Below are 13,848 nucleotides of genomic sequence, written 5' to 3' on the forward strand. Positions count from 1 at the left end.
GCCTCTGTCGTCTTCCAGCACCTACGCACGTCAACGAGAGGCCAATAACCCTAGATATTGTTCCCGTTCATACGCTAAAATTTTCGTAATCCTGTCAATTCTTTTGTCCAGACCTGCTCAAAAGTTCCATGAAAATTCAAGAAAGTCGAGGCTTCCGCCTTACCTCATGCATATCGAAAGCAACACCAGTCAGAAATATGGTCTTGCTATGCGGGTGCACATTGTATCACGTCTTTAAATGAGTAATTATCTGAGTTGTGACGACAGAAAACCATTGTGAGTTTCAAAGAAAACTTCGTTTTAAGAATATGCAGTTGGTAACACCGAAACTGCGCGAACTACAACTAAACAATTTGTTGTCGACGTTCAGTACCGCTCGTTTTGGCATTTTAGCGCGCTCTAAACCTTGAATAGTAAATCTGGAAAATCTAGCAGACGATCGCTTCTGTAAAGAGTATCATTCGTGTGTAAAGACAGTCAGGCATATTTTTAGAGGCTTTAACAATACATTGCGAATTTTGCATTTGAGTGAACGTTTTTCTCAAGGCATGCAATTTGAGGATAAATCTCTTACAGCCAGTGCAATATATTTCAACCAAACATACGCAATGACCAGGTTCTATCACCGTTAAAATGCTTGCGACAGTCACACACATGTAAAGGGCGGATAGTATCCAATCTTTATTCAGCAACCATGCGTGTTTTAGGATCGCGAAAATGTATGTACGCTTTCGGGACTCTTTAGGTGTACTTTTGCAGTGAATCTGCTCTCTGTCGTCTCCTTCGGGCATTTTAAAAAACACCTGTTTGAAATAAAGGGTAGCAATGCTCTCTGCAAACCATCAGAAAGATAAGAAGGTGCTGTGTCAGCCAGTGTCTGGTGTTTATCGGAATACAAAAGTGCATGATCTGCTCTTAAGTGCCGCGCCATGCGTGAGACGTTAACCCAAGCTCAACAACGGAGTGTGCTCCATATATATTATCAGAATGTTGAAGCATACGATAAAGCCTGATGAAAGACAATACCAGGTAATTTCTATTGTGCGTGCTACTGTGCTTATATCTGTTTACACTTCGGGAGTCCCTTCTGATTTTGTTGAATTGGAATAGTTTATCTTGGTGAGACCCCAGGCTGGTTTCTTATCAACCTAGACAGAGAACAGTCGTAGGAGGAAAAAAGAGTACAATATCGGATATAAATACACCGGTTCACTGCTCTGTTCAAGCCATTCGGAGGCAGTTAGTGGCAGAGTCTCTGCAGTAGCAGCTGGGATCTTCCTACAGTAGTTTAACATACGGTTAGCAGCTTTCGTACAACACAATGGCCTTTCCCAAAGCAATATCACCATGTTGTAATAATGTTGTGGCGCTTCTGGCTCTCCTGCACATGACGCTGCTTCCGGTGAGTTTACTCTTTTCTTTCCGGAAACCTTTCTCACGCTGGTGACTTCGAGCTCGATTGGGGCGGTGGACTGACCTGATAAAGGTGGTGCTGTCCTAGCAAAGATCGCCTGGCGTTTCCGAGGAGGATCGCGCTTCTATAAACAATAAAAGTGATCGTATCGCGCCTATAAACGCTACAAACTATGAGTGTGCACATCCCAATGTTTTGAAGCGTACGGTATTTTACTTTTTGACAACTCATTCACCAAAATGAAGTTCCCAGGTCTACCATCAAGGAAGATTCCTTGAGTGTTGGTCGCTAATTTTCATCTCAAAAGCCTCGCAGTAACCGCATATTTAACATAGTTTTTACAATAATTATTTATTTATTTGTTTACTTACGTGAAGTGCTAACTATCGGCACAAGAGGCTTCCAGGGCGGAGAACTGGGTACATCAATATAGGGCATACAAAACACGATATATAAGTAGGAAAATACACCAAAAATGCGTAAAAAATGTATAGATACATATAAAGCAGAAGCGTAATTTAATTAGCTAAACCTTTTTTCTGAACAAGAGCTTGGACGTCCTGTGAACGGGATGCCCCAATCAACACAAACAACCATAAGCAAAGTGGTGCTTTTGCCGCAGAAACACAAGAACACAGAGAGAAGTGCGTGTGTGACATCTCTAGAACACGTGCATTCAAACTGCCAACATTTTTAAGGAGCATTGAGAAATGACCGTGTCATTGCAAAAAATGTCCATAGAAAAAAAAAACGATTGTTATAGGCATGTTGGTATCGGTTAGCTGGTAAAATGTCTCCGTAAGCTCAGAAACATGAGCTGGCCCCGAGCTGGCGTCCAGTCCACGATTGGATTTCCGCACATAATTGGATGAGGCAATGGCTGCTGCCGCTGCTTTTGAAAACAGCTGACATAACAACACTGATAGCAGGTCACAGGATCACCAAGGTCACCATGCCGCACGGGGTGGAGAACATCTGTCTGTAATTCACATTCGAATAAATTGTAAGGCATTCAACACAACACTGCAAAAACACTTCCCCGAACTCTATAGACAACATATTCCCCACACTCATCATGCTCTTAGCTGATGATCCCACGTATTCTTAAGTACTTACTAGAAGTGATTTTTGCAGGTGATTTCTTACAACGCATAAATAAAATTTGGCCCCGCTATTCAGTATATCTTCATTGCTTTTATTTATTTTAGTTTTATTCGGGCTGACTGCTTTCAGTTATTTACACGTGTCCTAATAAATGAAGGTTTCGGCAATTTCTCGCTATTATCGCCTTTGCTAAATTAAAAGCAATAATCGTCATACAAGAGATGTGACGAGTGTTCTTTAGTGCATCTGAATCAAGTATTACTCGAGTAAAGCTACATTTCGTGAGAAATCCTTCAGGCCGATTTATAAAACGAGTGAAGCATCTTTGACCAAAGCGAATGAAAATGAATGTGAAAATAAAAGTAAGAAAAACGTCCGAGGCCCCGCCTCCACCCAAACCGCTCAACGGTGAGGCATCGCAACGCAGCCGAAGTGGTATGGATGGCGCTTTGTCTCCAACGCGGCTTTTTCATCCGGCAGAGCACCCGTAACATCAATTATTGTCATTTTCGCCCTTAAACGTATGTGATGCGAAGTAAAACAACGCGAACGTATGCCCGCCAGTATGGCTAACAGGTCGGGCAATTGATATTTGTTTTGATATTTTTATATTGTTAAATCTGCATAGCGTACCTGAAGCACAGATCTTTTTTACACTTATATCTCCTTTTAGCAGCGCAGACGTTTCGAAATGTTTAAGAGAACTACGTTGAAGCAGTTCACTGACGAAATGCTTGCAGGCCCATTCAATTGATATAATAAAAAAAATTTAAGCTCCACTCAGGGTTTTTTAAACTGTTTCATGGTAAGGAAATTTTGTTTTGAGCAACTCAAATGCTATTGTCAATGCCAGGATTTTCGTACGCAGAAGAGCTCGAATACTGTTCCAAAACATGAGCCTTCTGAAGCTGCAATTGAACGACGCGATGCATATCTTGCTTTTCCCCCCAAACTTCTGTAGAGCTGTCTTGGCGAAGCTCCGTAAAATTTATTTCTTGTGTCCTGCTTACGTCCTAATTCAAGGTTAGCACATCTCTGCAAGCACATACTGACTAGTTGCTTCTGTGTCTCGTTTTATTATTCTTGTGGTAAAGCCTCATGTGCTGCCTTTACCCTGAGGAGCTTTTCACAATTTCTTCGTTCGGATGCCCACCGTAGAGTGGCAGTGTAAAGTGGCACCGTGAAGTGGCAGCCAGAATGCGGATATGCCACACACGTGCAACTCACTCGCACCTGCTCAGAGACCCCTAAAGAACCATGTGTAGCAGGTACGGAGATGGCTCATCTGTAATCGAAATCCCCACTCAGTGCAAGGTACTCCACACTGCACGAGTCAAACGCTACCCACAACTATACAGAAACATATTTCACGAAACCCATTCCAGTTTTAAGGTGGCGATCCTATGATTTCTCATAAGCGCACTTCTCACTTCCGTACGTATTCAACTTTTTTACCCCGGATATTGTATCACGCACGGGAACAACCTGGTCCTCTGCAAGAGCCATCTTCATGGTCTGATTTTCCGTGTTCTGTTTCTTATTGCTTTGAATGTCGATAACCCTCCCAATTAAACCACTTGTTTTGGCGCTCTTTTCCCTCGTTGGCCTCGCACCCTTAAGCACTGCCATCAACACCCAAAGAAATTCTGAACATATACGAGTTCAGAACCCCCACGTCAAAACTTCCGAATGTGTAATCCGCACGGCACTAAGATTAATCGCGCACGGCATAAAATGTGGCCGAAACCGAGTAACTGATATTTTTCATCATGCTGCTTTGCAAGGTATCCATTTTTACCACTTCTCACTAAGAACAATGGCAACAGCCATTGTTACTGATAAGTGGCAGGTTTAATGTCTGTCAGTATGTGATAAATCCGAACAAATATGAAAAGCGGAGAACAATTACGTGAAAGATTGGGTCTTGGAGGTGGGAGTTTCAGATTCTGACGTTGCATTGTTCTCTGACTGCAATGACATGTGAGCTAGGTTGAAACAATGACCGTGTTTCGAGCTCTAAGGACTGATTCAGCCATAATTAGATTACTAGATGCCACCAACGACTACTTTTAATGAGTGAGCAGCTGTTAACCGCATAAGAATCAATATTAAACGCCGCGTTTTGGTTTCCTGATGCCGGTATCACAAGACCTGCGCTGCGGACGGGTGAGGTGTTATCATTTGGGGAAGAGGACACTTCCCCTGTCCATGCATTCTCGTGTAAAGTAAGCAACGGTTAGTTGGTTCACAAACCGATCACTGCGAGCCCGAAGTGAATTAAGAAACTGCATTTAAGATGCTTCTCCCGCTAACGCACCAGTTGTATGTGGATAGTTGGCTTTAAACATAACTTACGCTTGCACCATCTGTAAATATGTTTGCTGACTCCACTAACAAAGTTCGCGGACGGTCCCAAAGAAGAGTTGAAACAATTGATTTTTGTTATTGGAATCATATACTGATAACAACTGGTTCATTTATCGGTTTACTTACCCAAGTAATCAAATTTGCCGCTTCATCACCACTCAGCACACCTTCTCTACGGGTATACTTTTTGAAGGACCATGAACAAATGTTGTGGCGTTCAGCTGATAGGTGTACAAAACCGCAAATAAAATAAAAGCGCGAGCGGGGATCTTCCGCAGGGAAAGGAAACCAGAAGTGCGGTAGGAGGCTTAGCAAAGGAAACGCTGCGCTACGGGTAAGAAAAACGCAGCGCCTCAGCACGATATGCCGCAGGCGTATGTGCAATGCGAGCCACCTTGACAGTGAATACATCGTCGCGTCAGGGGTGAACATGAGGCTTTTGGTCATGGCGGATGAGCGGAAAGATCTTCAGAAAGTGCTCTCCATGGGGATGGCTCATGGGTGAAGAAAGTGTCCACCAAGTGCAGCGGAGAGTTTAAAAGGAGGTTAACAGGACGACCAACTAGGTTATCGAACTTCCATTCTAAGTGTGTTATAATCCCCAGTAATTTCTACGACAACCGCTTGGCAATATGACCTTTCTTTGCCGGCATCAGCTATACCGTTTTATTCAAAACCAGTCCCACAGTGACCGTGCCGCATAAATCAGCGACTGATACGCAAGGTTGATTTATTTTATAAGCCGGACTTTTATAAGCCGGACGAAAGCGAATAAAGGAAGCTCACACCAACCCATGCCATCTCATTTCTACTACGCCAATGCGCCTGTGGCTTCCAGTGTTCACGTTAAAATTTTAGCTCCTTGTCGTGCCCCCTCACGCCAATCGATACCTCAAGGAACACATTCAAATACTCCTTGATGGCCAGGCCATCACTCCAAGCCCCAGCATCAAGATCTTGGGCCTCCTTCTTCAGGCAAACACCACGAGTGGCGTATCCTTGCAACAGCTCAAACACACCATCAATAAACCATACAGATGATCAGGCGAGTTGCCACCAAGAAGCGAGGCCTCAAGGAATCCCATACCGTTCGATTAGTTCGATTATTCCTCTCGCGAATCACTTACGTCAACCCTCTGTCTTGTTCTCGGCAAGGAGGACGTAGACATGCCTTATATAATGATTAGAAAGGCGGTTGAGCAAGCCATTGGTCTTCCAATGAGTGCGTCCACAGAGACCCGGCTTAGCACAGGGCTCTACAACACGGTGAAAGAGCTGATAGAGGGCCATCTTTCTATCCAGGAGCTCCGAATGAGCAGAACGGCGGCGGGTCGCCTTATCTTTCATGAGGTTCGCTGGGCAGCACAGAATGTCACTCCGCTTGATGTACTCTTAGACTTTTGGCGACGAGAAACAAAGCTGCTCCCTTTCCTTCGAAATATGAACCCCTCAGACTACGCGGGTCACCGACAAGCACGGGATCAAGCGCTAACACCACCCTCGGTGGGGATCATGCAGTTAGCTACAAAGACGCCTCCCAACATCGACGGCAGCAGATCGTGGCTACATTCAGAACCAACCTCCTTGCTTGTGCCTCACTCAAGACCGAAGACATGACGGCAGCAGAAGAGGCAGCCATCCCCTTGGCTCTCACTCAACCACGGGTTCGTAAGGTAGTCACCAATTCCCCAACAAGCCTACCAGAATTACCTGTCGAGTTTCGTGTCCCGACCCGCACTGCGTGTGCTAAAAAAACCACTCCCCAAATGGTTCCATTCAGATCATCTGGACGCCCGCTCATGCTTCCATGGAAGGCAACGAATACGTCCACCATGCCGTACTTTGAGCCCTCCTGCTATGAAGCTGCATGATGACAGTCACCCGCCTGTCCCGTTCAGGGACGTAACCCAGCATTATCACCTTCTGAGGCAGACCCTACCTTGGCCTTACCCTGACCTTCCCATAGAACAACAACCTACCCTACGGCTCATACAATCCGGCTCCTTCCCACACCCGACGCGTCTTCACTTAATGCACCCGAATCGCTACGATGCTGAATGTAAACTTTGCTCAGAAGTAGGAACACTCTTCCACATAATAGGGGTGTGCATCTTCAGCCCTGAGCACCCTCCTCTCTTTCCGTCAACTACCGAACAAGATCCATGGGAGATGCTGCAGTCCAGTCCCTCTCTGCCTACCCAGCTTCAGCTGGTAGAGAGAGCACAGGTGGCACGGACTGAATATGGGCTACAGTGAAGGAGGAACCACTCCCCTGGACCACACTCTGGGTCTTTCAGGAATCTGTATTTCCTCTTTCTGCATCTCCTACTTCTCATCCGGCTCCTGCTCCGTCTCTGCCGCTGATCTCGTCGCCTCTGTTCACGACGGCAGAGACGGAAAAGTGAGATCGTCTAACACCAGGTTTGAGCTTTAATTTCGTGAAAGAAGTTTCCACTCATGTGCTATACCAATACAACTCAACGAACCACCGTTCATGCTTCATGCATTAATTTAACCTGACCAAGAATATCTGTTTGAAGGAGTAGAGGGTAGAGGGTATGCAAAGTGAATTTCTCTTCTCTCTGGTGTTAACATTTGTGGAGCGAAGTGAGTGAATTATGTGACGTCGCATTGGTAAACGCTGTGGGTGCCGTTTACCGCTTTGCTTTCCAAACACATTCACAGAGTGTATTGGCGTTAATTTTTTATGCAGCAGCAATGCTTTTTCAAAAAAAATGAACAGCAGCCTAAACGAAGAACAAAATTTGCAGATTGCCACATAAATATGTTCATAGATTGATGTCGCTAAGGTTGGCCGAGGCGCACTGGCAGCCGACGGGGGGGTCCGCCTTGTTTAGCAGTTTTTTCAGTAAGGCAAAAATTTATTAGGATACAATGTTAGTGCATTCGGACATTATAATAGTCAAGAAGTAATATAATGAAATTTCAAATAAATTTGAGAGGTCGACCAACATCCCTTTGTTCTATATTATCCGATATACCTAAATTCCTTGTCACTAATTAAAGGCAATAAACTGGGTTTCCTCGGTCGCCGAACCACAGGTTTTGTCTTTACTTATGTATTCCAAAAAACGTAAGAAATAATTTTTTAAATAGAATTCTCAGTAACAATGGGCTACGATATTACACTTTCTCTTAAAAATTCACTTGTAGATGACTTTGTACTGTTGAAGGCTGCTAATACACATTGCGAATTATAATTATTCTGCCTGTAGTGTTTTCAAGCACCTACGAAGGCATTTAAAGCTCAATTCTCATTCCCAGCTCAATCGCGTAAATTTTCGTAATCCTGTCAATTCTTCCTTCGCAATACTCAAAGGTTTAATGGGAAATTCAAGCAAGTCTAGGACTCAGATTTACGTCATGCATATCGAAAGCAACACCACGCAGAAATATGGTCGTGCTATGCTGGTCTAAATTGTAGCAGGTCTTTAACCTAGTAATTATATAAGTTGCGACCACCGAAAACCATTGTGAATTTTTAAGGAAACTTCGTTTTAAAAATATCCAGCTGCTAACACCGAAACTGAGCGAACCACAATTAAACAGTGTGATGTCTGCGCTCAGTGCCGCTCGTTTTGGTATTTCAGCGCGGTAGAAATTGTGATTAGTAAATTCTGCAAATCTAGCCGACAATCGCTTCTGCACTCAGCAAAGGAATGTGAGGCATAAGTCTTTAAAGGGTGTAAGAATAGATTAAGAAATTTGCATTTTAATGAACTCTTTGCCTAGGCATGAAAATTGAGGATACATCTTTCCAGCCCATGTGATTTACTTACACATAGCAAACGCAATGAGCATGTTCTTTGACCATTAAAACGATTGTGACAGAGGGTATTCATTTTTATTCAGCAACCATGAGTGCTTCAAGATCCCGAAAACATAAACCTACTTTCCGGACTCTAAATATAATTTGGCAATGAGCCTGATCTCTGTAGTCTGTTTTAGGGCATTTCAATGACAGGTGTTTCAAATAACAAGTAATAATGCCCACTAAAAACCCTTAGGACGATAAGAAGATGCTGTGTCAACCAATGTCTGGTATTTGTCAGAAAACAAACGAGTACATTTGTGCTCTTAAGTGCCGCGAGATCCGAAAGCGAAACGCAAGCGAAACGCATACATATTCAGAATTCTGAAGCATACGAAATCAGCGTGGGAAAAGACAATGCCAGGTAATTTCCATTGTGTGCGCTACTGTAGTCATATCTGTTTTCAGTTCGCGAGTCCTGTCTGATTTTGTTGAAATGCAATAGTTTATCTTGATGAGGCTCCAGACTGGTTTTTATCGACCTAGACAGAGGAAAATGCGAAGAGCAAAAAAGACTCCAACATCGAATATAAATACACCAGGTCACTGCTTTGTTCAAGGCATTTCAGATGCTGAGTTCCAGAGTCTGTGCACTGGCAGCTGGGGTCTTCCTACAGTAGTAAACGACACGGTTGCAATCGGTCCTACCAGGCAATGGCCTTTGCAAAAGCAACTGCACCATGCTTTAATCATGTTGTGGTGTTTATGGCTCTTCTGCACATGACCCTGCTTCCGGTACGTTTAGTGCTTTTGTGTGGCAAAACTTTTTCATACTCGCGACTTTGAGCTTGATAGGTGCGGTGGATTGATCTGATAAACGGGACGTTGTCCTAGCAAACATAGGTGGGTCCGAGGCGCATCGCGCCTCTATAAACTCTATAAGAGATGCGAGCACGCAAACTGTGAGCGTGTACTCCCCCATGTTCTGAAGCACACGATATTTTACTCATTGAACGGCTCATTCATCAAAATGAAGTTCCCAGGTCTACTATATCACAAATATTCATTGAGCATTGCTCGTTAATTCTCATCGTAAAAGCCCCACAAAAACCGCATAGTTAACCTCACTTTTATACTATAAGGTCTGCGTAAGCTCAAAAACTTCAATTGGTCCTCCGCTGGGTTCCATTCCACCCTTTGATTGCCGCACATGATTGGTGGAGGCAATGACCGGGGCCGCTGCTTTTAAAAACAGCTGACATAACAATACTGACTTGCAACACACTTACACCAGCTCACAGAACCACCAAGATCACTGTTCCGCAGGGGTAAAGAACATCTATCTGCAATTAGCATTCTGATAAATTGTAAGGCATTCAACACAACACTGCACAAACACTTATCGGAACAATACAGACAGCATATTCTCCCCTCTCGTGCTCTTAGCTGATCATCCCTTGTGTTCTTAAGTATTTAGTAGAAGCTATTTTACAGCCGATTCCTCACCAGGCACAAACGCTGTTTTCTCCTCTACTCTGAACATTTTCATTGCTTTTATTTATTCACCTTTATTCTGGCTCATTGCTTTTTGTATTTACAGATGTTCTAACAAAAAAAAGTTTTGGCAATCTCGCTATTCTCGCCTTAGAACCATTAAAACCAATCATCATCATAGAAGTGATCTGACGAGTGTTTTTGAGTGCATCCGAAGAAAGTATCAGGCCAGTAAAACAACATTCCATGAGAACTCTTTCAGCTAGGTTTATGAACGAGCGAAGCATCGTTGACCGAAGCGAATGAAAATGCATGTGCGAATATAAGTAAGCAAAACGGCCAAGGCCCCACAGCCACCCAAACCCCTAAACGGTGGGACATCGCAGCGCCGCCGAAGTGGTATGGGTCGCGCCTTGTCTTCAACACGGCTTTTTCATCCGGCAGAGCACTGGTCACTTCAATTGTTTTCATTTTTCTCAATAAAAGGTAAATGATGCGGAGTAACACAACAGGAACGTATTAGCGCCACAATGGCTACCGAGTCTAGCAATCGTTTTGATTTTTTTATTTTGTTAAGTGCGCTTCGAGTACCAACAGCACAGAGCTTTTCACACTTATCTTACCTTTCTGTGGCGCTGGCGTTTCCAAATGTTTGAGACTACTATGTGCAGGAATTTCACTGACCGCTTGCTTGTATGCGCCGAGAATTGATATCATCAAAGAAAAGGAGCTCTCTTGAGCGTTTTGTAAAATGATGCATAGTAATTTTTTTGTTGAGGGACTCGAGTGCTGTTGTCGATGATATGATATTCGTATGCAGAAAAGATAAAATCCTATTTGCGAACATGACCCTTCTGAAGCCGCTATTGAAAGACACGACGCATATCTTGCTTTTCCCCCTGGAACTCGGTAACACGGTCTTGGCCAAGCTGCCTAAAACGTATTCCTTGTGTCCTGCTTACGTCATATTTCAAGCTTCAGATTTCTTTGCAAACACATACAGACAAGTTGCTTATGTGTGCACTTTCATGATTCTTGTGGCAAACGCTCATGTGCTGCCCTAAGCCCAAGGAGCTTTTCCCAATTTCCTTGTTCGGATGCCCACCGTGAAGTGGTATTGTTGTTTTCAATGTAGTATAGAGTTACCAAACGATAGTTCATTGAAACTGAACAAATCTACACTTCAGAATCTCGGCCCAAACATGGGAAAACTGAAATGCTCATGAAATGTAGCCACAAGTTAAAGAAATGGTTGGCTTCCCTAGGGTAGCCGTTGGAAAAATATCAGCAGAAAAAAAAAGCCGTGTGATTTCATGGCATGCGGTTTTGTTTAGGTGCGTTATTAGAGAGGGCGAGCTCGTCAAGCAAGCCTAAATTTACATTGTTAAAACGCTAGGATCACGTCGAGGGCAAGCGTTTAATTTGGCTTCCACTCTACGCGAAGGATAGCACAACGTGGAGCTATACAGGTACAGGAATGTTCTCTTCGACCAGATTTAGGGGAAATCCCCAAGGTGGAGTAAGTTTCTGCCAAGGAAAGTTTGACATCCACCTGAATGCAGCCAAACGGCTACAAAGGAAAGCTATACAGGCTTCCTCAGAAACTTCGCAGTTGAAAACAAATTGCTCTGCGTCTCCAGATGAAGTGTGAGGCGTGGCTGTAAAGGATTTTTTTAACAGCAGGGCTGTTGAGGCCGAGTGTTATCTCTCCGTTGCACCAAAAAATGTTGAAGTGTGAGAGAAAGTGGGGAGGATGAAAGGCTCCCGCCAGCTGGTTACGGGAGTGCGCGTCTCAAGAAGAAGATGTGGTTGGGTAGGTCACGGTAATAGAACCCTCGACTTTCACGCCACGAAACCGGAACACTGTCCACGGAACCACCCCACAAGCCCGAGGAATGCGGGACTAGTAGCAGGGGAGAACAATAACATGTGAAGCAAAAAAAGGTTCCTGCGTTTTTTGCAGCCGACCCTTTCATATTGGCGATTTCCCGTGCAAGCCAGGTGAACTTCCGAAGCGTTGTAGTCCCACGCGAGAGCCGGGAGCCAAGCCGGAGATTCGCTTGTGCCTATATTACCGGTTGGTGCCCGGCGCCACCAAGGCACACGAATGCACATGGTGCCTTCCACAGCCACGGTTGACGCTCAACTCGCAACTATGTGTGGCAGGACATGCCGCCAGACTCTTTCACCCCTTTCAAAGGTCCGCACTCGACCAGGGAGCCTGTACCCATTAAAGAAAGCAGTGGGTGCCCGGAGGTACCAAGCTTTCAATTCAGTACCTCCGGCATACGAGGCGAGTGCTGTACCTATGAGCCATCGCTGCGGTAAAAATTCCTGCGTTTTTGCAGGCGCCCCTTTCCATAGGAGTAATTTTCCGTGCAAGCCGGTGAACCACCCAAGCGTTGTAGTCCAACACAAGGGCCGAGTGCCAGGCCGGGGAGTGTCTTACAAGGAAAACCTACAAGGAAAAAAAGGTCAGATGGAAATATTCACAAGTAGTTGAGCCAAATGCGTTAATTGTAAGGATGAAAATCACTAACGCTAACACCGAATTTCGGCACAGATAGCGTGTCCAAAAACCTTCAAAAAACGTGGTAGCAGTATAGAGTCAACAAACAGGACAAGCTACAAGTAATCATGCGATGATTGGGGCGATACCCCACAGACACATGCAACCGACAAACGGAGGTCGCCTTACCCAGAATACAGATAGGCCGTACACATGCACCTCACTCGTTCCTGCTTAGAGACTCCTACCGACCCCTGTGTAGCAGGTGTGGAAAGGGCCTATTCGTAATTCAAATCCCCATTCAGTGCAACACGCTCCACACAGCACGAATTAAACGCTTCCTACAAATGGACAGAAACATATTTCACTATACCCATCCTACCTTAAGCTGGGTATCACATAATTTCTCATCAGCGCACTTTTCATTTCCTTGTAGATTTAAATTTTGCCCCTGATATTTTATCCCGCACACTAACAACCAGGCCCTCTGCACCAGCCATCTTCACTGTGATTTTACGTGTTCGGTTTCTGAATGCTTTTAATGTTGATAACCCTCTTAATTAAACCACTGGTTTTGACGCTCTTTGCCCTCGTTGGGTTAGCGCCATTAACCACCAGCTATCATCTTCATCATCAAAACAAATTAAAATCATTTACGAGTTCACAACCCCCCCCCCCCCCCCCCCCCCCCGGCCAACCTTCCGAATGTGGAGCCCGCACAGCGCTACGATGAATCGCAGGTGACTCAAAAAGTGACCGAAACCGAGTAACTGATATTCTGCATCATGCTTCTATGAAGGTCTTCCGACTTTACCACTTCTTACTCAGAACCATGGCAACAGCCATTGTTACCGACACGTGTTAGGTTTAGTGTGTGTCAGCATGTCATAAATGCAAAGAAATACGAAAAGCGGATAACAATTGTGCGGAAGTTTGGGTCTTCGAGGTGGGACATTTCAGATTCCTATGTTGCAGTAGTCTCTGACTGCAGTGTCACGTGAGCTCAATCGAAACGATGATTGTGTTTGGAGCTATAAGTACCTATTGACCCGTAATTAGATTACTAGATGCCACCTACTATGAATTTTGACGAGTGAGCAAGCTGTTTAACCCTTAAGACTCAATAATAAATCCCGCGTTTTGGTTTCGCGATGCCAGTATCACAAGTCCTGCGCTCCGGACGGGTAA

The 13,848-nt window shown here is 44.5% G+C and overlaps 1 protein-coding gene across 2 annotated transcripts in view; it reads left to right on the forward strand.

Moving 5' to 3' along the window:
* Window positions 1-1,216: 1,216 nt before the first annotated feature.
* LOC144138741 (dermonecrotic toxin StSicTox-betaIC1-like) overlaps window positions 1,217-13,848 on the forward strand; it is a 43,308-nt gene continuing 30,676 nt past the window's right edge. Inside the window, exon 1 of one of the 2 annotated variants that reach the window (XM_077671157.1) lies at window positions 1,217-1,402. In XM_077671157.1, the coding sequence (XP_077527283.1) occupies window positions 1,322-1,402 (81 nt within the window). In that variant the 5' untranslated portion in view covers window positions 1,217-1,321. Of the gene's footprint in view, window positions 1,403-9,262; window positions 9,453-13,848 lie in introns of those variants that run through there. The other variant, XM_077671156.1, reaches the window with a different exon arrangement.

The sequence above is a fragment of the Haemaphysalis longicornis genome, unplaced genomic scaffold (assembly GCF_048455015.1).
Source record: "Haemaphysalis longicornis isolate Haplotype H1 unplaced genomic scaffold, Haemaphysalis longicornis Haplotype H1 scaffold_5, whole genome shotgun sequence".
Taxonomy (NCBI): Eukaryota; Metazoa; Arthropoda; class Arachnida; order Ixodida; family Ixodidae; genus Haemaphysalis; species Haemaphysalis longicornis.